The 24541-nt window shown below is 32.2% G+C and overlaps 2 protein-coding genes across 2 annotated transcripts; both read right to left on the reverse strand.

Annotated features, from left to right (window-relative positions):
* Positions 1 to 1804: 1804 nt before the first annotated feature.
* On the reverse strand, positions 1805 to 3140 carry LOC134685556 (alpha-1A adrenergic receptor-like). The gene has a single exon (XM_063545342.1). It carries the CDS (start codon positions 3069 to 3071, stop codon positions 1917 to 1919), a length of 1155 nt encoding a protein of 384 aa, XP_063401412.1. The 5' UTR covers positions 3072 to 3140; the 3' UTR covers positions 1805 to 1916.
* Positions 3141 to 3322: 182 nt separating this feature from the next.
* On the reverse strand, positions 3323 to 5204 carry LOC134685554 (thyrotropin-releasing hormone receptor-like). Its single transcript, XM_063545340.1, has one exon. It carries the CDS (start codon positions 4603 to 4605, stop codon positions 3340 to 3342), a length of 1266 nt encoding a protein of 421 aa, XP_063401410.1. The 5' UTR covers positions 4606 to 5204; the 3' UTR covers positions 3323 to 3339.
* Positions 5205 to 24541: the final 19337 nt, after the last annotated feature.

A 24541-nucleotide genomic window follows, 5' to 3' on the forward strand; every position in this document is an offset into this window, starting at 1 on the left:
ATTGGAAGGGGAGATAACTCTTGCAAAAATTAGTCTTTTTTGGTCAATGTTTGGTTGTTCTTGACATTTATGTAAAGTATGATAATTTGATGGGATTATAAGTTTGTGTTTGACTAAATTATATAATCTTCTGCTCATGAAATGTACAAAACCGAAGTGTTATGGGTAGTTTTATTTTTTTCGTGCATTTTGCTTTAAATAAATGGCAAATTTGAAGCTTTGTAACCATTTTCAAAGCATAATGTGAAAATTTGGTATTGTTTATATCTGTATATTATATTTTTTTAGCAACTTACTAATCTAAAGATATATGATGGATATGATTTCTCGCACTTTTGGTACCTTTTGTCGATAATTGAACACCGCACCAGTATCTCTTGATATATATGTATCGTTTGATTGTTGTCTCATTCTTGTTTATCTCATATCTCATTTGAGTCATACTCTTTTTTTCTTCAGGTTCTTTTTTTATGACGATAAACATACGATAAAAAAAGGAAAATTAGAATGATTTCGTTTAAAAGTGTTCAACGTTTTTGAAAATGATTTTGAGGAACTTTTCAATGTAATTTTTTATGCAGAGGAGGAAAGGAATAGTTTTAAATGTATTTGACAACAGAAAATGTTATCATCTTTTTTAAGAAACCCCCTTTGGTCTTATGAAATGGACGAAATGTGAAGATACGCCTGTCGTTTGAAAGTTGTCACGATAGCCACACAACGATTTAAGGAATTTATTCAAAATGTGTAGAAATAAATCAATACGTCTATATTTGTAACATTTTTATTTTTATTTCTTTTGTTGACTAAAGGAAACATATATTTGTACCTCACTTGACATTACAACTCTATTAGATTGTCATGCTATACTGTATTTCATCTGAAATATCATATTTAAAAAAAAACTGTTACAGTTTAATTGTTACAGAAAAATGAAAATTCAATATTCATGACCTCATACTTTAATTCAACATACATTTCTAACATAATAAACGTATCTAAATCTATATCTCCAATTTTAAAATGTATTAACTCAACATTGACATCCTTTTAGACTACATCGGAGCGACTACCCGAGTAAAGATATGTGAGTGGACTTTTAATACATATGACGACATGAAAATAAAAATTGACTTACAATGCGTCACAGAATATTTATGTAAGTGGACTTTTTAAAATACAAATGACGACAACAAAATACAAATGAACTTACACTGTCTTTGACATAATGCTTCATAGAAAATTGAAATTCTATTTAAGAATTTTCGGACCAGCAAATATTGGGCACTTCAAAGCACTCAGTAACAAAAGTATATAATGAACGAAGCTTTTTTTTCTCCCGTTTTGGGGAGTAATAGTTTGATTCAGTATTTTCAACCAACAAATATATGTCAATCATAATATAAAATATGCATTTTTTTTATCATTATATAACATAAGACTCAATGCTTTTTGAACCGTTCATTTTGTTTAAAATACATCGATTAGCTAGACAAAAGGGGACCCTTAACATATTCTCCTCAACTTTGATAAAACTTTAGTTTTTGTTGGAGTGGACATGCAGTAAAATACACAATTTAATAACTCTTTAACATTTTGGCATACTCATTTGTAGTTTTACATTTTATACAAAAATAATAAAGCGTATATTGTATTGCATCCATTGCCAAAAGCGATTAAAGTTCAATTACATGAATTTGTGGTATCACGTTGGATATACAACACTCAATACTAGTAAATGATTATGCATTTTATTTTTCTAAGGAAAAACATAGTTATACAACTATGATTTGTACGACTTATAACTGAATTCAATTCTGAACAACAGAAAATTAAAGTTTATTTCGTAGGAAGTCTCATCTTTAATATAAAGTGTTCATTTTGGGAATTAAAGTGTCAACATTTCAATATATGTTTTACTGAACTATAACCTTTTTGACAAATATAGAAACTAATGGCACCACTAATTCCTTACACTGTCTACGGAATGATAAATCCATCTTTAAATAAATAATAAAATTAACAACATTGTTCATTAAATGTGTCCTCGAAAGAATAGGCATAATGATAGATGCCAGTTTACTACGTGGCATAATTTGTCCCTCTGTGACAGCGGAAAGTATTTTCATAGTTATATATGGTAAATATAGAATAACGAAACATATACTAACAACAAGCGCTGTTCGTGTCACCTTTGTTGGTGAATTTATTCTTTTATGAGCAGATGTTTTGTGCTTTTTGTGACTAAACCATCTATCTTTTACACATGTCTTGGTACTTGAATTTTTTTCTATTCCAACCATTGTAGACATTTGGGTTTCCTTCGAAGTAGTTTTAAATATTTTTGACAATCTGAATTGGTCCCGAAACTTCACGTGTCGCATTATCTGTCGCCCAATCAAAATACACATGACTAATAAGGCTATTGTACAAACGAAATATAATACCAGTTGTGACATACCGTATATCATAGGATACATTGTATCTGCATACTCTTCGGCATCCGAGCAATCTTTGCCAACTAAATTGTTTTCTAGTTTATGACTTTTTATTCCCGTCAAAAATATTTCTGGAGAAGCAAATGCTAATGCAAAGCATACTAGACACACAATACATTTTAATGCTTGACAATATGACAATTTTGGACGGAGAGGATAACAAATTGACCGATATCTATTAACTGACAGCCCGATCAAAATCAATGTAGATGATAACGTAAAACTGTTTTTAAACATTCGGAAAAACTTACACAGCCATTCCGCATTAAATGTGTACTCCCTTGTCATTTGGAATATTTCGAAAGGTATAGCTAAACTACATACAAGGAAATCTGCAATAGCTAGGGCAACAATAAACGTACGATATGTTGCTTTTCTCCTGAATTTGATCAAATAAACGTACATGATCAACATATTTCCTATCGTCCCAATGATACACAATATTGTTAGATACACTATAGGAACAATTCTCTTTTCAGTTTCGATTTCATTTAAATATTCCAAAGTAATGTCCGATGTATTAGACGAATTAGTTAAACTGATTGACGATTGACTAACATCTGAATTCTCCATTTTAAGTAAAAACTTTGTTTATTCCCCACGTATATAGTATGCTGAACTTTTGTATATGTAGTTCTTTAGTTTCGAAAACATCTCCATCTTATGCATAATACTTATAGTGACTGAATGCTGTAATGTTTCTTTCACCATTGATGTGTATGATAGGTGTAATTTATTGCATTCATTATTTATATATTAGTTACCGGCAACCTGTGTAAGCTACTATTATATCTTAAATACATTCAAAAAGGTCAACTTTCTAACTTTTACAATTATAATTTTAAGGAATTATAACTTTTTTGACAAATATTGAAATGAATGATATCAACAATTCCTTGCACTGTCTTCTGAACGATAAATCCATTTTCAAATATATAAGAAAATTAACAACATTGTTCATAAAATGTGTCCTCGAAAGCGTTGGCATTATGATAGACGCTAATTTACTAGGAGGCATAATGTGTCCTTCTGTTACAGCAGAAAGTATTTTCATAGTTATATAGGGTAAATATAGAATGACGAAACATATACTAACGACAAGAGCTGTCCGTGTCACCTTTGTTGGTGAATTTATCCTTTTATGGGAAGATGTTTTGTGTTTTTTGTGACTAAATAATCTATCCTTCACACGTTTCTTTGTACTTGAACCTTTTTCTATCCCAACCATCGTTGATGTTGAAACTGAGGTTTCCTTCGAAGTTGTTTTAAATATTTTTGACAATCTAAATTGGTCACGGAACGTAACATGTCGCATTATCTGTCGTCCAATCAAAAGACACATGACTAATAACGATATGGTACAGAGAACGTATAATACCATTTGTGTTGTACCATATATCATAGGATACATTGTATGTTCATACTCTGATGAATCTGAACAATCCTTACCGACTAAATTGTTTTCAAGTTGATGTATCTTTATTCCAGTCAAAAATATTTCTGGAGAAGCAAAAACAGAGGCGAAGCAAACTAGACACACAATACATTTTAAGGCTTGACAATATGTAAGTTGGGTTTTGAGAGGATAACAAATTGACCGGTATCTATTAACGGACAGTCCGATTAATATTAAAGCAGAAGATAACGTAAAACTGTTTTTAAACATGCGGAAAAATTTACAGAGCCATTCGGCATTAAATGTGTACTCCCTTGTCATTTGGAATATCTCAAAAGGTATAGCAAAACTACATACAAGGAAGTCTGCAATAGCTAGTGCAACAATGAACGTACGATGTGTTGCTTTTCTCCTGAATTTGATCAAATAAACGTACATTATCAACATATTTCCAATCGTCCCAAGGATACACAATATTGTGAGATAAACTATAGGAACAATTCGCCTTTCAGTTTCGACATCATTTAGATATTCCAAAGTAATGTCTGATGTATTCAAAGAATCATTTAAACTGTTTAAGGATTCACTGACATCTGAATCTTCCATTTCAATGCACAACAAAGTTAACTTTTTTCTAATCTTCTCTATGATACTCCGGTATAGATTCGTAGCTCTTTTGTTTCGAATAAATGTACGTCTCATGCATCTCATTTATTGTGACTGAATGCTGTACCATAGATATGTAAGGTAGTTGATTTATTTCATGCATTAGTTACCCGCATACGTATTATACTATTTTAATATTATAAATATATCGTCAAAATGCATGAACAACTCCATATATCTGCAGTAGCGAAGTAAATTAAAATTTTGAATTCAGCAAAAAATATTTTTTCACTACAATTTTTCAAGTACTAATTTATTCCTAGTAATAGTACTAGTACAATGTACGTCCTTAATGTAACGTTTAGCATAAATCAACGCTGATCGTGAAGATCGTTACTATGCACAATTAGCATTTTCCACATTGTCATAATTAAGTTTTCTGTTTGTAGTTATTTGTAATTGGCGATACATTTGTGAACAATAATTATATAGCTTGAAGAGTAACCTTTTAGCTAGTGTGGTCATTTCGTTATAAGTGGATCCATATGCTTAATGACTTTAGTCACTTTATCTAGAACATCTTGAACCAAAAGGATACTCAAGGTTTTCTTTCGACCATTATGTAGCTTCTTACTTTGAAGTACGCTGTAAATAATAAGTTTATGCCAATCAACTTTGTTTGTGATCATTAAGTTGAATGTTTTCACCGTATAATCGAGAAAACAATAGTGCGTCTTACGAGCAAATCGTAGAATGTTTTGACAAACAAAAGTTCTGAATAAAAAAAAGTGAAATAACGAAAATATCGAACTCTTATGAAATTTAAAACTGAAAGTCCCTTAATTTTATGTAAAGACAATATCAAAAACTCAAACACATCAAACCAATGAAGTGAATATCATTTTATCTAAGTTGTTATTTAATTCATATAAGAATACTTGTACAATGAAAAATAATGTTCAAAGTTGTTTCTCCGCTCATTTTTCCACTGTGTGTGGGTTATTACATGTATACAAGTTTTGATAAAAATGTAAACATCTAAACAACAATGTTCAGACGTATTGCGGGAATAGTGTAGGAGTAAAATGCGATAAAGAAATTGAATAAGACTTTTATTTACTCCGAATTATTTATGGAAATGTTGTGTAGTGATGCCTGTACGATGTATGTCTACAGCTATTGTGTTATAAGACGTAAAATAAAATTATTGTCAATGAGGTCCCACATAATATTGACTGATAAACATACATTCGCTAGCTTAATATAGTATACGGTTAGATATTTGTCTTACTTCTATAATTACATATGTGCAAACTTTATATTTGATAGTCTTTTGATAAAAAAAATTATAATCCATAACATGCAATGTAAGCTCGAACATTACCTAATATACTAGTAGTTTATGTTTAATTAGGTATGATTAAAAGTATTTTTAATTTCCCAATTTACTTTTTCGATATTTTTTTTTATCCATTTTGTCTTTTTAAAAATAAATCTTACTCTATTTTTGTTTGCCATACGCACGCGGCATTGGAAAGGATTCCTATATTAACTAGAAGAGAACAAGTACACTATAAATTTAATAGGTAATTCAAAACAAAATCTCATTTGAATTGCGTACCATAGCGGCCAATGGAAAGCATTTCATCCATTTTTCAAGACGAGAACAAATGCACAATTAATTCAAACGCAATTAAATAAAAAAAAAAATCATTTAAATTTCGTTTCTTTAACGGCCATGGAAACATTTCATTTATATTTCATGACGAGAACAAATTCACAATAAATCTTGTAGGTAATTAAACAAAATAAATCTCATTTGAATGATGTTTCATTAACCGCCAGTGAAGTGTTTCATTCGTATTCAAGACGAGAACAAATTCACAATAATTATAAATTTTAAAGGCAATTAAACAAAATAAGTAATCTTATTTTAATAATCTTTTTTACGGCAGTGGGAAGCATTTCATTCATATTTTAAGAAGAGACCAAGTTCACAATAAATGTTATAGTTAATAAAAATTAAAAAAAATTCATTCGAATGTTGTCCCCTTAACAGAAGAAAACATTTCATTCATATTCAAGACAAGAACAAAAACATAATAAATCTTGATGGTAAATGCAGATATAAAAAGTTGCTCGACCGAGATGACGGGCGAGTGTTGTGAAATCTTAACTTAGAAAATTATAACAGCATGTTGGATAAGAAGATACATTATTTAGACCTTGACACAAGTCATCTACGACGACTCAAATCGAGGTTCGTGACTTGTTTGATTAGAAGAGATAATTATCATTTCCGTATAAGAAATTAGAAGATTCCTTACAAGTATCTAACGCTATCGGTGTATAGAAGGTTATATATATTAACAATACGTATATTTCTGTGAATGAATTATATACTAGTATTTGTTTACGCAAAAGTGGATTTAAAGAGATAACAGACAACCAACTAATGCAGATAACGTTACAAAAAGAAACCAATAGGAAAGCACATAAATGATGAAGACTACATCTTTTTTCAAACATACATGTAGTAATATTTCTATACAGCTGTAAGACATACTGATATCGATAAAAATTTGATAAAAGGTCAAACCGCAATTATCTACAATAAGTGTCATTAAAGCAACCTTACTGTATTTTGAACAGGAAATTTAATCATAGTATTCGTACATTAATTTGTACATAATTTTCTATAATTTACACAATATATATTTACATTGACTAAACCGATTAATAATTGTAATCAACTAAATTTGCTGAGCACTGAAACAGAAGCTGATTATATTTAGTTTATTGGATAAAGGTCATCACTTCATCCGTTTTGTGATCCATTTCACCGTAAATCCTTATTTGTATCATTGTTTTTTTTATTGAAGGCACTTCAATATCAAAAAAACCTTAGCATTTAAAAATACTTGTAACTACATTTAGATATTCGTCACTTAACCCTATTTTCATATCTTAGTAGAGATTTCATAAGAAAAAATATCTAAGTTTCGTTAATAATAGAGGTTCGGTTTAAATAAACTGTTAACACATATATTAGTCTCGCCTTCATATAATTTGATAGCTAAAATGACAATTTAGATTTTCATTGACAATACTTTAACATGTAAAACAGAGCCGAAAGATAGCAGAGTGACATTCAAACTCGTAAGTCGAAAATAAATTGACAACGCCATGGATAAGGAAAAAAAAATGAAAAACAATAACACACAAAACACAACATAAAAAACAATGAGCAACACGAATTCAACTCAGAAAAAAAAATTATATGATCTCATTCTCATATAAACATATGCAAAAAAACAAAGTAAATGATCCATGACTGAAGATACAAAATAACAACCACATTAATATATCATACGTTGTCATACATAGAATTGTTCCCATTGAACTTTCATACATACTTTCGGTTCCTTCAAACGGGCACACACACACACCAACAGACACACACACACACACACACTCACACGTTAACATGTACACTTTCCAATTTAAAGCTTCATCGTCAATGAACCATAATGAGAGGGTTGTGCTATATAATCACCATAGAAATTAGAAAAATAAATACTAATGCAACTCAAAACCAAATACCCCTTAAACTGACCTGATCAACCTCAACAACTTTAACATGTAAACCATGTCCCCACTGTTAAAGTAATATAATAGAACATATAACTGCGGGGATTAGACAAAATAATTTCAATTGAAATGATATGGATCCAATGCTAAACTTCATACTAAATATAAATCTCAAAACACTAGTGGTTCCCCTATAAACTACCTATTCACAAAATTTAACTTGTAAACTAAGCTAAAGTTTCAGTCAATAGATCATGACACTAGTGTCAAGCTATCCAGCAATTCTCATCCTGCAATTCTTTTGCAATAAAGCTATCCTGCAATTCTCATCCTGCAATTCTTTTGCAATAAAGCTATCCAGCAATTCTCATCCTGCAATTGCGTTCGAAAAAACTACTTGAGTGACAATTTTATTTTTATTCAAAATAATGGTTTTTACTAGTAACTTGTTTTGTTAATAAAAAAATATAAAAATAAATGTTTTTTTTTTTTATATATATCCAATTCGCATTCTTAACTTTAGTTTACAAATTTGTAACTCATCTTCACAGTTTTATAACTAGAATTTACAATTAGAAAAATCATGACGATTTATATAGAGTTATATATTTTTACAGTCCTAGATATGATTCGTATGTAAATGTATGCATGTTTAACAATTTCTTGTGTAAACTTATTAAAAGACCCAAAATTTCGTTCGAAACACGTAAAAAAAAACAAATTAAAACTAGAGGCTCTAAAGAGCCTGTGTCGCTCACCTTGGTCTATGTGCATATTAAACAAAGGACACAAATGGATTCATGACAAAATTGTATTTTGGTGATGGTGATGTGTTTGAAGTTCTTACTTTACTGAACGATTTTGCTTCTTACAATTATATCTATCATGAACTTTGCCCATTAGTAACAGAGAACTATATTTGGTAAAAATTTACATAAATTTACCAAATTAATGAAAATTGTTAAAAATTGACTATAAAGGGCAATAACTCCTTAAGGGGTCAATTGACCATTTAGGTCATGTTGACTTATTTGTAGATCTTACTTTGCTGAACATTATTGCTGTTTACAGTTTATCGCTATCTATAATAGTATTCAAGATAACCAAAAACGGCAAAATTTCTTTAAAAATTACCAATTGGAGGGCAGCAACCCAACAACCAGTTGTCCAATTCATCTGAAAAATTCAGGGCAGATAGATATTGACTTGATTAACAATTTAACTTCTTGTCAGATTTGCTCTAGATGCTTTGGTTTCATAGTTATAAGCAAAAAACTGCATTTTACCCCTATGTTCTATTTTTAGCCGTGGCGGCCATCTTGGTTGAATGGCCAGGTCATCGGACACATTTTTCAAACTAGATACCCCAAGGATGATTGTGGCCTAGTAGTTTCAGTGGAGATTTTGTAAAAGATTACTTAGATTTATGAAAAATGGTTAAAGATTGACTATAAAGGGCAATAACTCCTAAAGGGGTCAACTGACCATTTTGGTCATGTTGACTTATTTGTAGATCTTACTTTGCTGAACATTATTGCTGTTTACAATTTATCTCTATCTATAATAATATTCAAGATAATAACCAAAAACAGCAAAATTTCCTCAAAATTACCAATTCAGGGGCAGCAACCCAACAACCGATTGACTGATTCATCTGAAAATTTCAGGGCAGATAGTCCTTGACCTGATAAACATTTTTATCCCCATGTCAGATTTCCTCAAAATGCTTTGGTTTTTGAGTTAAAAGCCAAAAACTGCATTTTACCCCTATGTTCTATTTTTAGCGGTGGCGGCCATCTTGGTTGGTTGACCAAGTCACGCCACACATTTTTTAAACTAGATACCCCAAAGATGATTGTGGCCAAGTTTGGATTAATTTGGCCAAGTAGTTTCAGAGGAGAAGATTTTTGTAAAAGATAACTTTAATTTACTAAAAAAGGTTAAAAATTGACTATAAAGGGCAATAACTCCTAAACGGGTCAACTGACCATTTTGGTCATGTTGACTTATTTGTAGATCTTACTTTGCTGAACATTATTGCTGTTTACAGTTTATCTCTATCTATAATAATATTCAAGATAATAACCAAAAACAGCAAAATTTCCTCAAAATTACCAATTCAGGGGCAGCAACCCAACAACCAATTGACCGATTCATCTGAAAATTTTAGGGCAGATAGATCTTGACCTGATAAACATTTTTATCCCATGTCAGATTTCCTCAAAATGCTTTGGTTTTTGAGTTATAAGCCAAAAACTGCATTTTACCCCTTTGTTCTATTTTTAGCCGTGGCGGCCATCTTGGTTGGTTGACCAGGTCACGCCACACATTTTTTAAATTAGATACCCCAAAGATAATTGTGGCCAAGTTTGGATTAATTTGGCCAAGTAGTTTCAGAGGAGAAGATTTTTGTAAAAGATTACTTTAACGAAAAATGGTTAAAAATTGACTATAAAGGGCAATAACTCCTAAACGGGTCAACTGACCATTTTGGTCATGTTGACTTATTTGTAGATCTTACTTTGCTGAACATTATTGCTGTTTACAGTTTATCTCTATCTATAATAATATTCAAGATAATAACCAAAAACAGCAAAATTTCCTCAAAATTACCAATTCAGGGGCAGCAACCAAACAACCAATTGACCGATTCATCTGAAAATTTTAGGGCAGATAGATCTTGACCTGATAAACATTTTTATCCCATGTCAGATTTCCTCAAAATGCTTTGGTTTTTGAGTTATAAGCCAAAAACTGCATTTTACCCCTTTGTTCTATTTTTAGCCATGGCGGCCATCTTGGTTGGTTGACCAGGTCACGCCACACATTTTTTAAATTAGATACCCCAAAGATGATTGTGGCCAAGTTTGGATTAATTTGGCCAAGTAGTTTCAGAGGAGAAGATTTTTGTAAAAGATTACTTTAATTAACGAAAAATGGTTAAAAATTGACTATAAAGGGCAATAACTCCTAAACGGGTCAACTGACCAAAATACTTATTTGTAGATCTTACTTTGCTGAACATTATGAAACACGGAATTAAAGTTAAATTCGATAAAATACGCGCTATGGATACCAACTTTCCAGCAAATTGTCTTGGTAGTTCTTAACGACTATAGATTATATGCTATGATTTAATAAATAGCTAATATATAGTACTACATCGTGCAGGTAAATTATTTCTGGGGTAAGCTTTGTTAAAGGCCCAACATATCGTTCGAAACACGGAAATAAAGCCAAATTCGATAAAATACGCGCTAGCCTTTCCAGACAATTGTCTTGGTAGTTCTTAATGGCTACGGATTATATGCTCTGATTCAATCGATAGCTTTTATCTAATAGTACTACATCGTATGGGTAAATTATTACTGGGGTAAGCTTTTTAAAAGGCCGAAAATATCGTTCGAAATAAGGAATTAAAGCGAGATTCGATAAAAAGCGATCTAGGGTCGCCCACTTGACAACCAATTGTCTTAGTTGACTAGGGATCATATACTCTGCTTCAATGTATAGTTATTATATTGAACCACATGGGGAGGTTAAAGAATTTTTGGAGTAAACTTTTTTAAATGCCTCAAATATCTCGTTCGAAACACGAAATTAAAGCCAAATTCGATAGAATACGCTCTAGGGTCAGCCACTTTCCAACGAATTGTCTTGGTAGTTTTTAATGGCTACAATTTATAGGCTGTGCTTTACTAAATAACTATTGTATAATAATACATCGGGGAAATAACGAACTACTGGGATAAGCTTTCTAAAAGGCCTAAAATGTGAAACGGATATTCCATAACGGTCAACCAAATTGTGAGGGCGTTCGTACAATTTATGAAAGGATAATATCAACTTTTGGAACTCTTGGTTTAATAGGTACCGTGTGAGTAGCGACCCTTTTTCAAAGAAATAATGTTAGGAAAAAACAAGCCCGGGAATATCATATTAATTGGGAGATATATATACTCCGTATACAGCTGGAATGTTGCTACATACAAATGGAAAATTTACAATTGGGAAGCTGAAATCATCTTTTTTTATCATAAAGGTATGTTTTCAACCGACCCTTATTGTTAACATCTAGATGTATTTCAAGATATGAGACAAACTTAACTGAATCTGTTGTATCTTTATCTCTAGTTTGATGGGATAGATGCGTTCAACAGAGTCACTAAATTTTGAACTTTTTAGTAAGAGAACACAATATATATAGCTGAATGTAAAGTAAAAGGATACTGCTAACTTCTTTTCTTTCTTCCTAAGTTCCTCACGTCGTAACTACAAGCCCTTCCCTTTCATGAATGTGACCTACCGAAATAGACTATTTACCGGATTTGATATCACATAAGAAACACGACGGGTGCCACATGTGGAGCAGGAACCTGAGATCACCCCTAGTTTTTGGTGGGGTTCGTGTTGTTTATTCTTCGGTTTTCTATGTTGTGTCATGTGTACTATTGTATGTCTGTTGGTCTTTTTCATTTTTAGCCATGGCGTTGTCAGTTTGTTTTAGATTTATGAGTTTGACTGTCACTTTGGTATCTTTCGTCCCTCTTTCAAGTATGAAGTAAGACTCATAATGACGTAATATGATAATGTTAATTGAGGTCAGCTTAAAAAACAGTAATACTTTCAGGTTAACTAAGGTCAACACTGTTTTACTGTATCGTGTTAAAAAAGAGAGGGGTTGATGTTTTACTGTACATGATCAGGCTACATCAGGTCAGCACACCCTAGGTCAGCACCACAACACTGTGCTTGGTCATATATTAATTTATGGCAGCTCAACAAAACAGAAATTATTCCAGGTTACCTTAGGTCATCTGTTTATTACTGTACATGATCAACTTACATCAGGTCACCACTACAATACTGTACGTGGTCATGTGACCAAGACAGATTTACAAAACACTAATATTTTCAGGTTACCTCTTGTCACCACTGTATTGCTGTACATGGTCAGGTTACCTCAGATCACCATTGCAATACTGTACATGTACATAGTCATGTTACCCCAAGTCACTTTTACAATACACTTGTATATATATAGATTATTTAAGGTCAATATTGCAAAACATACATTTGCATGGTCAGGTTACCTAATGTCACTGTAATACAGTATTTGATCGTGTTACCCTATATACTTTTGTAATGCAAAATTAGACTAGGTTCCTTAATGTCACCTTTACAATATCATTGCTATTAGGGTTACCACAGGCCTAATTTGCATTTACAGTACATCGTCATTTTATTCAAAGGTCACCTGTTAGTCCAAAAACAGTTTTATAAAACACAAATATTACCAGGTTACCTCAGATCACCATTAAAATACTGTACATGTTCAGGTAAACTCTGGTCACCACTGTCATGACAGTAATACTTTACATAGGCATACTACTCTAGACAAGCTTTCACAAATATTTTCAGGTTATCTTAGGTCAGCATTGTATTACTTCTGTGCGTGGTCAGGTTACCCAGTTCAAACATTGGCTGATCCAGTCAAAATCCCCTTTCATGGGAAAACTGTTTTAGCGGAAATTACTTAAGCATGACTGTAGCGGGTCTATCAAGACAGTCAGTAACCCCCTTCTTTTGTTTAAAAAGTTCTGGATCAGCAACTGTCATGATCACTCTTATTTCCGTATTTCGGACGCAATTTTCGTCCTTTAGGAATGCTTACCCCAGAAATTCTTTGCCCCCTCGTTGTAGTACTACCCAATAGCTATTTATTAGAGCAGAGTGTATGATCCCTAGCCATAAAGTACTGTCGGGGCATTGGGTTTGAACAAGTGAGGTGACCCCAGTGCATATCTTATCAAATTTGACTTTTTTTTCCGTGTTACGGACGAAAAATTCGGCCTTTAAGAATGCTTACCCCAGAAATTCTTTACCCTCACGTTGTAGTACTGTTCAATAGCTATTCATAAGAGTAGCTGCTATAATGCCTAGCCATAAAGAACTACCGAGACAATGGGTCGGAAAGTGGGTGCCCCCAATGCGTATTTTATCGAATTAAGGCTTATTTCCGTATTTCGGACGCAATTTTCGTCCTTTAGGAATGCTTACCCCAGAAATTCTTTACCCCCTCGTTGTAGTACTACCCAATAGCTATTTATTAGAGCAGAGTGTATGATCCCTGGCCATAAAGAACTGCCGGGGCAATGGGTTTGAACAAGTGAGGTGACCCCTGTGCATATCTTATCAAATTTGACTTTTTTTCCCGTGTTACGGACGAAAAATTCGGCCTTTAAGAATGCTTACCCCAGAAATTCTTTACCCTCACGTTGTAGTACTGTCCAATAGCTATTCATAAGAGTAGCTGCTATAATGCCTAGCCATAAAGAATTACCGATCGCGAGACATTGGGTCGGAAAGTGGGCGCCCCCAATGCGTATTTTATCGAATGAAGGCTTATTTCCGTATTTTGGACGCAATTTTCGTCCTTTAGGAATGCTTACCCCAGAAATTCTATACCCCCTCGTTGTAGTACTACCCAATAGCTATTTATTAGAGCAGAGTGTATGATCCCTAGCCATAAAGAACTGCCGGGGCAAGGGGTTTGAACAAGTGAGGTGACCCCAGTGCATATCTTATCAAATTTGACTCTTTTTTTCGTGTTACGGACGAAAGATTCGGCCTTTAAGAATGCTTACCCCAGAAATTCTTTACCCTCACGTTGTAGTACTGTCCAATAGCTATTCATAAGAGTAGCTGCTATAATGCCTTGCCATAAAGAACTACCGAGACAATGGGTCGGAAAGTGGGCGCCCCCAATGCGTATTTTATCGAATTAAGGCTTATTTCCGTATTTCGGACGCAATTTTCGTCCTTTAGGAATGCTTACCCCAGAAATTCTTTGCCCCCTCGTTGTAGTACTACCCAATAGCTATTTATTAGAGCAGAGTGTATGATCCCTAGCCATTAAGAACTGCCGGGGCAATGGGTTTGAACAAGTGAGGTGACCCTTGTGCATATCTTATCAAATTTGACTTTTTTTCCCGTGTTACGGACGAAAAATTCGGCCTTTAAGAATGCTTACTCCAGAAATTCTTTACCCTCACGTTGTAGTACTGTCCAATAGCTATTCATAAGAGTAGCTGCTATAATGCATAGCCATAAAGAATTACCGATCGCGAGACAATGGGTCGGAAAGTGGGCGCCCCCAATGCGTATTTTATCGAATTAAGGCTTATTTCCGTATTTTGGACGCAATTTTCGTCCTTTAGGAATGCTTACCCCAGAAATTCTTTACCCCCTCGTTGTAGTACTACCCAATAGCTATTTATTAGAGCAGAGTGTATGATCCCTAGCCATAAAGAACTGCCGGGGCAAGGGGTTTGAACAAGTGAGGTGACCCTGTTTAAAAAGAAGTTGTGTTGTTGGTACTAGTTTAGTACGTATATCATGACAAATTTATTTTACATCAAAATTCTATTCTTGGTCGTTAATATGAGTTTTGAAAACATGCACAAATGTGGATTAAACATGCGTTCATCACATCCTGAACTTTACAGATAATTGAATTGTCATCATGATATTATGGTAAATGCTAATTACAAAACTGTAAATACGAGTTAGAAATTTGCAAACTTAATTTAAAATTGTGTTTAAATAATGGGATATAAAACTTTATTTATTTTCTATATAAATCTTGCAGTGAACAAAAAAGTCAAAAACTATGATTTTAAAGAAAAAAAAATTGTCGCTCAAGTAGTTTACCAAACGCAATTGCAGGATGACGAATTGCAGGATAGATTTTTATAAACAGAATTGCAGGATGAGAATTGCTGGATAGCTTGACACTAGTGATCATGACTAAGGTGTGAGACAAACAATCTCCACGGAATGATATGTGGCCATGATCATACATTTGCATGCCACATATCCTGGAAATAACAATTGAGGTTTTCCTTCAGCTGTTTTAATCACAAACTATTACAGTTATTGTTGTCACTGGAAATAACACACCCAAGTCTCACTTTTTCGCATTTTTCGAGGCGATACTATAAGGATGAACAGTTTTATATTATTTTTTTCTCTTGTTCTGCAGTGGCAAACCGTTTTTCTTATTACTATCAACTGAAACACATGTTAATCGGCATATATAACGAGTTTGTAATACCAAGTTGTAATGTTAAGTGCATTTGTACTTGACGTTTATTGAATATGTAATGTTAATGTAGTATCTACTTTCCAACAAGTTCGACATTGTTACTCATAATTAATGTGCATTAAGGACTTATTCTTTTTTCTAGAAGCTAATCGTCATGAACATGCATGAAATATTTGCAACTGGACGTTGATAAACAATCCATCAGTCAATCAAGTAGCTAATATGTGATCATAATACAAAAACGACAGCTATGTTTTGAACTGATTGTTGGAGAGTTTTTCTCGTTTGAATTGTTTTACGTTGTCTTATCGGGGCCTTTTATAGCTGACTATGTGGTATGGGCTTTGTTCATTGTTGAAGGCCGTTTGGTAACCTATAGTTGTTAATGTCTGTGTCATTTTGGTCTTTTGTAGACAGTTGTCTCATTGGTAATCATACCACATCTTCTTTTTTGTATTATGATTTCTGTAGAAAGACAGTAATAGAAAAAAAAATATTCTAAATTACGAGGAAAAAGAAACGTCTATTAAATTAGTCACACAGAAAGTTGAATACTGAAAAAATCATATTGCAAGATTTAAGAATTATATATAATAATATTACTAATGTGACCAGGTGGAATAAGGCTCAGATAAATTATGCAGAATGTTCATATATTTTAATAAATATAATATATAATAGAAGGCAACGACAGATCTGAAATATACAGATAATGACAAATAAATACAACTTTACATATAAATACATATGAATATATCATTGTGTAGCAAATAATGTATATTATGTTTAATTACACAATTGCAAATAAATAATAATGCAAAATACAGTTAAATGACCACCTTGAATGTAAACAATTTGTTAATCAATGCAAATGAAAACTGTTCACTAAAGTAAGTTGACCATACTCCTATATAAAATACTATATAACATTGAAAGTTAATTACAGGTAAAAAGAATATATAAAGTTTGAAATACAATTAGCAAAGTAAATGAAACTAAATAAAATATTTAAGTCAAAAACATTTAACCATAAACTAATTTGAAAAACCCTTAAATGTAAATACCTTATAATGCTGGCTACGGCTCTTAATGTTGTTTCTGGTGTTTCTTATTCTGCATTGACAATATAGTAAAAAAGTACACTAATATAAGAATCAAGACAGGAAAACTGAAACAGCTTCTTAATGTGACGCAATTATTTTGATCATCAAATAATTAATGTTGTTATTTTTAAGGTGTGACACCACTAATTCGGGCCCGGCCAAAAAACACATACCAGAAAGTAGTACATATTTAACACAAAATAGTTCCTAATAAAATTGAGAATGGAAATAAGCTTGAGAAAAACTTTCAAAATATGTAGAATATTTAGATATTTTTGGTATCAAATGAAAGCTGAAGGACTGGTGGTTATTGCAGAACACTTTTGGACTTATAATTTTGAATATTAAAAAAAACTGCACCAAATTTTTAAAAGAGGTTACATTTTGTCTGTTTGTCAGATATATAGTACCTGTTTTTGGTACATCCGAAGTTCCGGGAACCAGTTCTTTATTATATACCATTAAAGGTATGTTGATTTTTTTTCAGTACAAGACACCATATTAAAGTGTTGCTTTGACATGCAATGATTGCCTCTTTATTTGAACTTAAAACAGAAGAGGTGCGCCTGCTTGAAATAGAGGAATTTGAAACATAAAAAGCAATGGGATCATGAATTAGTGGTGACTGTACTTCCTTATAAAGCAAAGATTTTACAAAATCAATGAAATTATTCTGCTGTGTTATAGCTTTCTCAATTACAGTATCATCACAAAAAGAATTGTCTTGCTAACATGGGTGTCAGTTTGGTAGTACGGAAAATATAAATATTATACATACACTTGCTGTCGGAACGGGGGCATAAAATTCAATGCCCGATTTAGGAGGCGCGTTACAATGTCTACTCGTCCATTAACTCTTGCAACAGCCAGAAATTTCTAACCAATCCAAATTACCCACATTGTCCGTTTGAAGTCTCAATATCCCGCCTTTCAACCAAGTTGACATTTCTTTTGCGTTCATTGTTGATTTTTTCAATCATAAATATTCAGAAAAATATTTGCAACTGAACGTTTAAGCATGCAAGTACACATGTAGGCAATATGCAGACATATATGTATATCAATTAATATCTTTGGTTGCTCTAAATAGAAATTAGATAATCTGTACCACAAAGGTTAATCAACAAAAGAACTCAACTGTAACGCAATAGTAATGAATAATCGCTATTTTATTTTTCAAATATTATTTATCTTTAATTCTCTTAAATCAGAGAAATGTTCCTCGTAAAGTTATTTTCAATACTGAATAGTAAGCCTTAAAAAATCAGATGATTTATTAGAAAAAATAAATAATGTAGTAAAACATTTCGCAATTGACCAAACATTCAAAATGCACCCACGATACAAGTTTTGGACTATTTTAAAATATCGTTATACTTTTAAGCTATAATACTTACAGTAACTACATAATGGGCAGTTATACTTGCTCTTAATGTTTTACACTACTTAACACCGATCGGTTATTAATGTCTCGAACGATTTTTTTTTCTTTTGTTGACACGTTATGGTATTTATTGTTTAAACACTTTAAAATTTTCTAGTATTTAGCCACATACATCTTGGTTTCCCCCCAAAAAAGACATGATAACCGAATAAAAAAGGGGGAAGAGTTTTATTATTGAATAATGATTAATTAACAAACCAAATTATAAATGCGTGTTTTGTCTTTCTTCTTCTCTCCCTCTTTTATTGTGTATGCAGCATGTAGTATATCATGTCATATCTGAAATATAGTTAATTGTACGCATAATAATTTTAATGTGCACAGCCTAATAAAAATTCATTTAGAAATACTGAAATCGCATCCGGATTAAAAAAGTCCACTTTGGTTGACTTTTTACCAATCGTGTGAGACCGTAGTAAGCCCCTAGTGGTACTCTAAATCACAGTATATCGTCATCTTCTATATCAAAGAACGATAACCATCGTATTATAAATTCATTCATCACTTCTGAAATATCATGATAATACAATACATTCATTTTTCCACGATATTTTAAGGTTTACAGTATATATAAAAACACAACAACCATTACATTCAGTCTAAATTGGGACTTTAAATCTGAATTATAGTTAAGTCAGTGTTCTCCGTTTTCTGTAACAACTTTTCAGTGGACTCTTATAAGGGAAAAGTCTGGACCGCCTTCATTCCGGTCGACACCTTTACAGAACCTTTCGTTTGTAATTTTCTCGATTTCTCCTGAACATGTATGCAGTATTTGCCACTGGACATTCAGAAAACACCAATCAACGATAAATGTACACAGATCTTAACATGAACTGTCTGTTACTGCAAATATAAAACATCGTATTAAGGGCATACGATACAGTTTTGATCCTGTATTTAAAAGTTCGTGAAAATTTGCACATAGGCTATTTTTTACCTGATTAAATAGAATATGTAATAAAAAATATACCTTCATGTGCTACTTTTTGAGTAAAATGAGGTCGAAATTTTGTATATTTGCTAAAAATTCAGATTTGTGGCCGTAATTTCTTTTTCGAAAGAAAGACATATTTTTTTTGTTATAAAAGATAGACACAAATTGTTTTTTGTTAATTAATCGGGAATTTCTGTATTTTATAAGTATTCTAAAAAATCATGCATTTTTTATTCAGAAATAACTCATATTTATCAAATGTTCATGAATTGAGGAAAATACGTAATTTTTTGCTGCATGTTTATTAAAATTTAAAAAAAATCCTCTATTTACAGTTTTATAATATTTGGGTCACATAGTCTCCTTGCAAAATGAAACAAATTGCTGTTTTGAAAAATAGGGGTCCATGAACTCGTTTTCAAATTAAATCTGTTTGAAGGATAAAAATCATTCGAAAAATGCATCTTTTCCCGATGTCACAGTTTGACGTCGCGAAAATAAAATTTAACGTTAGCAACGTCATTACCTCCCCTGTAACTGTATCGTATTCCCTTAAAGTCAACGCATATATAGTATCTCTAAAAACAAACACATTGATCGTTTCATTGAAAGATGTGGTAGCGACGGTGCGATAAAGTCCAATGTCCTAAATCTTATTTTAATGGTTCAGTGACTACTTGAAAAAAAGTTAAGATTTTTTTGTTATGTTAAATTTTCTCTCGTCTAATAAGTTCGGCCTTATAGGTTTTTTGTTTTAAAAAAAGGTTTCTCGACATCATACATGTACGAACGAACGAAACTCTACGAACGTATTGTTATGGAGTAGTAATTTTATAAAAATAAAATCCACGATAAATTTCTTCCGATATTGCCGTGTGTTTAAAGACAACAGTTATCATTTTTTTTAGTCTTTTAACAACCTTGCATATCAATTTTGTGGGTAAACATTAGCGTTCCAATTTATTTTCTGTTGTTGAATGTTACGTATTCTTACGTTGAGTTTCGTTTGTTTACATGTCGTACAATGTACATTGTATATGCTTTTCATTTATCTGCCTTATCCATTTTAAAAGATCATTGTTATGTATGAATGTTAATGTTAAAAACCATTGGCGCGTCTGGTTCGTATTTGGTTGATTGGTTGATTGTTTGATGTTAAACGTTCAGTGGCAAGTATTCCATGAATTTCACGACGAGATTAATTAGCGTTTAATAACGGATTGAAAAGTGATTAAGATGACACAAATTTAGTATTTTTCTTTTATTATATCGACCCATCCTTTATAAATAACGAATACAGGAGGATTGTTTGAGTAAATACTGTCTCCTAAAATAAATCACCAAACATGATAGTCTAAAGGTGCACTAGATCCAAGTGGTCCGACTTGCTGATACGCATTCATGAGCGTTATTTACGTGTCCAAGAGTATCTTGGATAAATAGGTCGTGAACATCACTATTTATTTAAAAGACAATTATCTATTAAGGAAAAGTTACAGAAATATACAGGAGCACTCGACCAATCATAAAGTAATAGAGTTTTGTGTATTCTTGTTGAAAGTATGAGTGCTACAGCACTTATAGTTACATCTTTTTTATAAATGTCCTTATTGTAAATATTTTATATTCTTTCACATAATTTTTCGATCAATTAGATTTTCACAACTGTCATTGATTGAACCATAACTTGTCATTTCCAGTAATTCAATATCAAGTTGGTATGCATTCTCCATGTGAGTGCAAGGGCTCAAGTTTAGTTTAAACATATTTATTTATAGTGGATTGGGAAACAAGTTTTGCAACTTATATTAATCCCTTTCCACTTTGCGGGTGCGAGTGCTGCCTTGTAGCGGCATTAGCCTACTCTTTTTCGAAATCTACAAGGGTGTCTTTAATGTGCAAGACATGTGGCTCTCTCTTAACACGGGCCAGCCATTTATTGTCCCCGTCCGACGGACTATCATCGTTTCCTCAAGACAAAGGGCTCAAGTATAGAATATGTTTAAGTAAATCTGGCTAAATTATTTCGCTGGTATTTATAATAATTGTTTAAAGTACGGTCTTATATTAATTTTTTGTTAAGTCATTCCTCCATGTGTGTGCTTAAAATGCATGCGTGTGTTAATATTGTATGCCGTCTTCAAGAATGAAACCGCACATACTCATTTTACTCCAAAAAAACCCAGTAAAGAACGAATATTTGTTTGCAACATCAACGTACCACATCTTCTTGTTTACAGGATATAGATTTGAGACAATAAAGGACATAAATTTGGAACGTCTTTAACTCAATATTAAAAAGGACACAGATTTGCGGAAAGGACAAAGAATTGAGACCGGGCATAATTTTGAGGCTTACGTATATGTTCCGGACCATATCAGTATTTGGACCATACGCGTAAGGTCATCATAACCATAATGGGTATATATTCATATGGTCAGGGTAAAAAACAAATTTTACTTTAAATACTTTTTACCTCTTAATTAGGTATGACGCTTATATAGTTGTCATGTCTGAAAAGGGTCATTTTGTTATATTTTCAGAATAAAAAAGATAAACTAAATAAAAATAATAATAATAATAAAAAATAAACAGTTTCACAGAGTTTTAAAATTGTTAACTATGTGTAAGATGTAAAACTACTAACGAACGAAAGATACATAGAGGGTATAAACAGGAGAAAACGATAGTTTGCAAGAAATGTGTGTGTTTATGTTTGTGTGTGGATGAGATATTCTGATGTAAACTACACATTACGATATCTTTTAGACTATTTGAAATAGTATCGGGGTTGTCTTAACAAATGCATTGTTCGAAATATAAGTTTCATTGATTCATTCTTTGTAATTTATGGATATCATTAACCCTTTTTTTCAAATTTACCAAATCGTTGCAGAACAATGGACAGTTGCTTCTTTCTTCGCAATTTTTAAATGATTAATTCATTTTTAAATGGTTATATGATTTAAAGGGTATAATTCTTTTAATTCAACACATGGAAGATGGATTGAATATGATTGTGTTCAGATAAAATAAAGTAGTTTTGGAATAAGCAGTAAGAAATGTGTGTACATTTAGTATATGAATGATTGGCAGTTGTTTGCTTGTCGTCCAGTGACAAATGTTTCTTTTTTGTCAAGGAAAACGTACTATGAATGCAATTTAAATAATGCATACAACAGATAAGTTCTGCAATGAGGGTCATCGAGATGATTGGCGTGATATTTAGGAGTTTCACTGGAAAATCGGTATTTATAAAAAAATTCAGAAATTTATCTTATCATCACGCCACATACGGATTCCTCAGAGAGTTGGTACATAGAATCATAACATGCAGGTTATCACTATCTCTGTCAAATGAATTCTCTCTATAAGCTGCAGTGAATTATAATGCTAGAGTCATCTTCATTTTTGAATGATTCTTCATTTGATAAAGTCGTGGCAAACAAATTGTCTTTATCAATTCCTCTGAAAAAATGTTTTTTTTATGTTTAAGCTCGAGTTATTTCCCTTTTCACGTATTATACTACAAATCTTAATCGATCCGCCTAAAATAACGAACACGCACAAAATGGTATGTATTATTAGCTTGTAAACAAACAAGTTAATTAAAACTTGAATACATGTAACAGGATATGATTATTTCATCGCATAAATATCAAAATGCCAATTGGCATTATCATCCACATATTGCAGCGTTTTACCTACATGTACATTGGTGTTGGAATTGTTATTGTAGTGTACAGTCATACACGTATACATTCAATTTGATAGTACCCAATTGTTTGTATTAATTTGCCTTACGAGTTATAACTGCCTTTTCACCAGGTGAATCTATGAAAAACATTGAGATCTTTTGACGCCAGGGATGAGGGAATGGTGAAAAGGAACGACACATTACAGGTTTTTCATAGTTTCATGTTTGACAGATGAATTAAAAAAACGAACATACAGTACTATTGAGAACAAGTGTTTGGTGTGAAGTACTTGCATGTTGAACTTGACCACCATAAGTAGTAACTTGAGAATTTTATTACATTTTTTGGGGTACTAGGACGTCGTTTAGCCAACAGGAAGTCTTGCTGTCGCACTAAGGGGTCACGGTTAATTCGACTTTTATGGATACATATATAGACATTCTTGTCCAGTAAGCAAGCCTTAGGACTGGACGTAATCAGTGTGTTGGAAATGTAAAACATGTCACGGGCCAATGAGGGGTGACCTGTTTCAAAGCAAACGGTTGGCTGATTACAAACGAAATGTGTTGCTTGTATATATATACATGTATGTACTGTTTAATAAATTTAACTATCAAAACACAATTCGCCCTCCACTCCATACCGAGAAATCTATTTATTTAGCGTATAACTGTTTGATTTGTTCTCGTCTTGAATGTGCATGAAAGTAAAAAAAAATCCTTTTCTCAGTGTTATGAGACCTTTCTTTTTGTTCAAAGATTTTAGTAATAATATAAATTTACGTACAATGGATATTGTAATGGTGAATTATTTGGGGACCAGTTGCATAGATCTTAGTCGAATAAAAGCGAGTTCTATGAAATTGCAAAGCAATGTGTGTTATGCTCTTTTGTATCAGTTTTGTCTCTCTGGCACATTCTTCGTTTCCATTCTCAATTTTTTTTCTGTGTGAAATGAATTGGATAGGACAATTTTCGTTCAAATTTTATGCAGTGAATGGTAAATTTAAACTTCCAAAAGGTGTATTATTCAAAAGGAGTATACCTATGGCTGACCCTGGTTTGTAATTAAAATATTTCAAAAATAAAAAGATACACCAATTATGATCTATAATGCCAATTGTTAGCAAGGATTTAAGATGAAAACATATACAACGTATA

Source organism: Mytilus trossulus, chromosome 9 (genome assembly GCF_036588685.1).
Source record: "Mytilus trossulus isolate FHL-02 chromosome 9, PNRI_Mtr1.1.1.hap1, whole genome shotgun sequence".
In the NCBI taxonomy this organism is placed as follows: domain Eukaryota; kingdom Metazoa; phylum Mollusca; class Bivalvia; order Mytilida; family Mytilidae; genus Mytilus; species Mytilus trossulus.

What these genes read in the sequence shown, in the direction of transcription:
- LOC134685556 (XM_063545342.1), bottom strand. Translation starts at nt 3,071, where the DNA reads ATGGAGAATTCAGATGTTAGTCAATCGTCAATCAGTTTAACTAATTCG.
- LOC134685554 (XM_063545340.1), bottom strand. Translation starts at nt 4,605, where the DNA reads ATGAGATGCATGAGACGTACATTTATTCGAAACAAAAGAGCTACGAAT.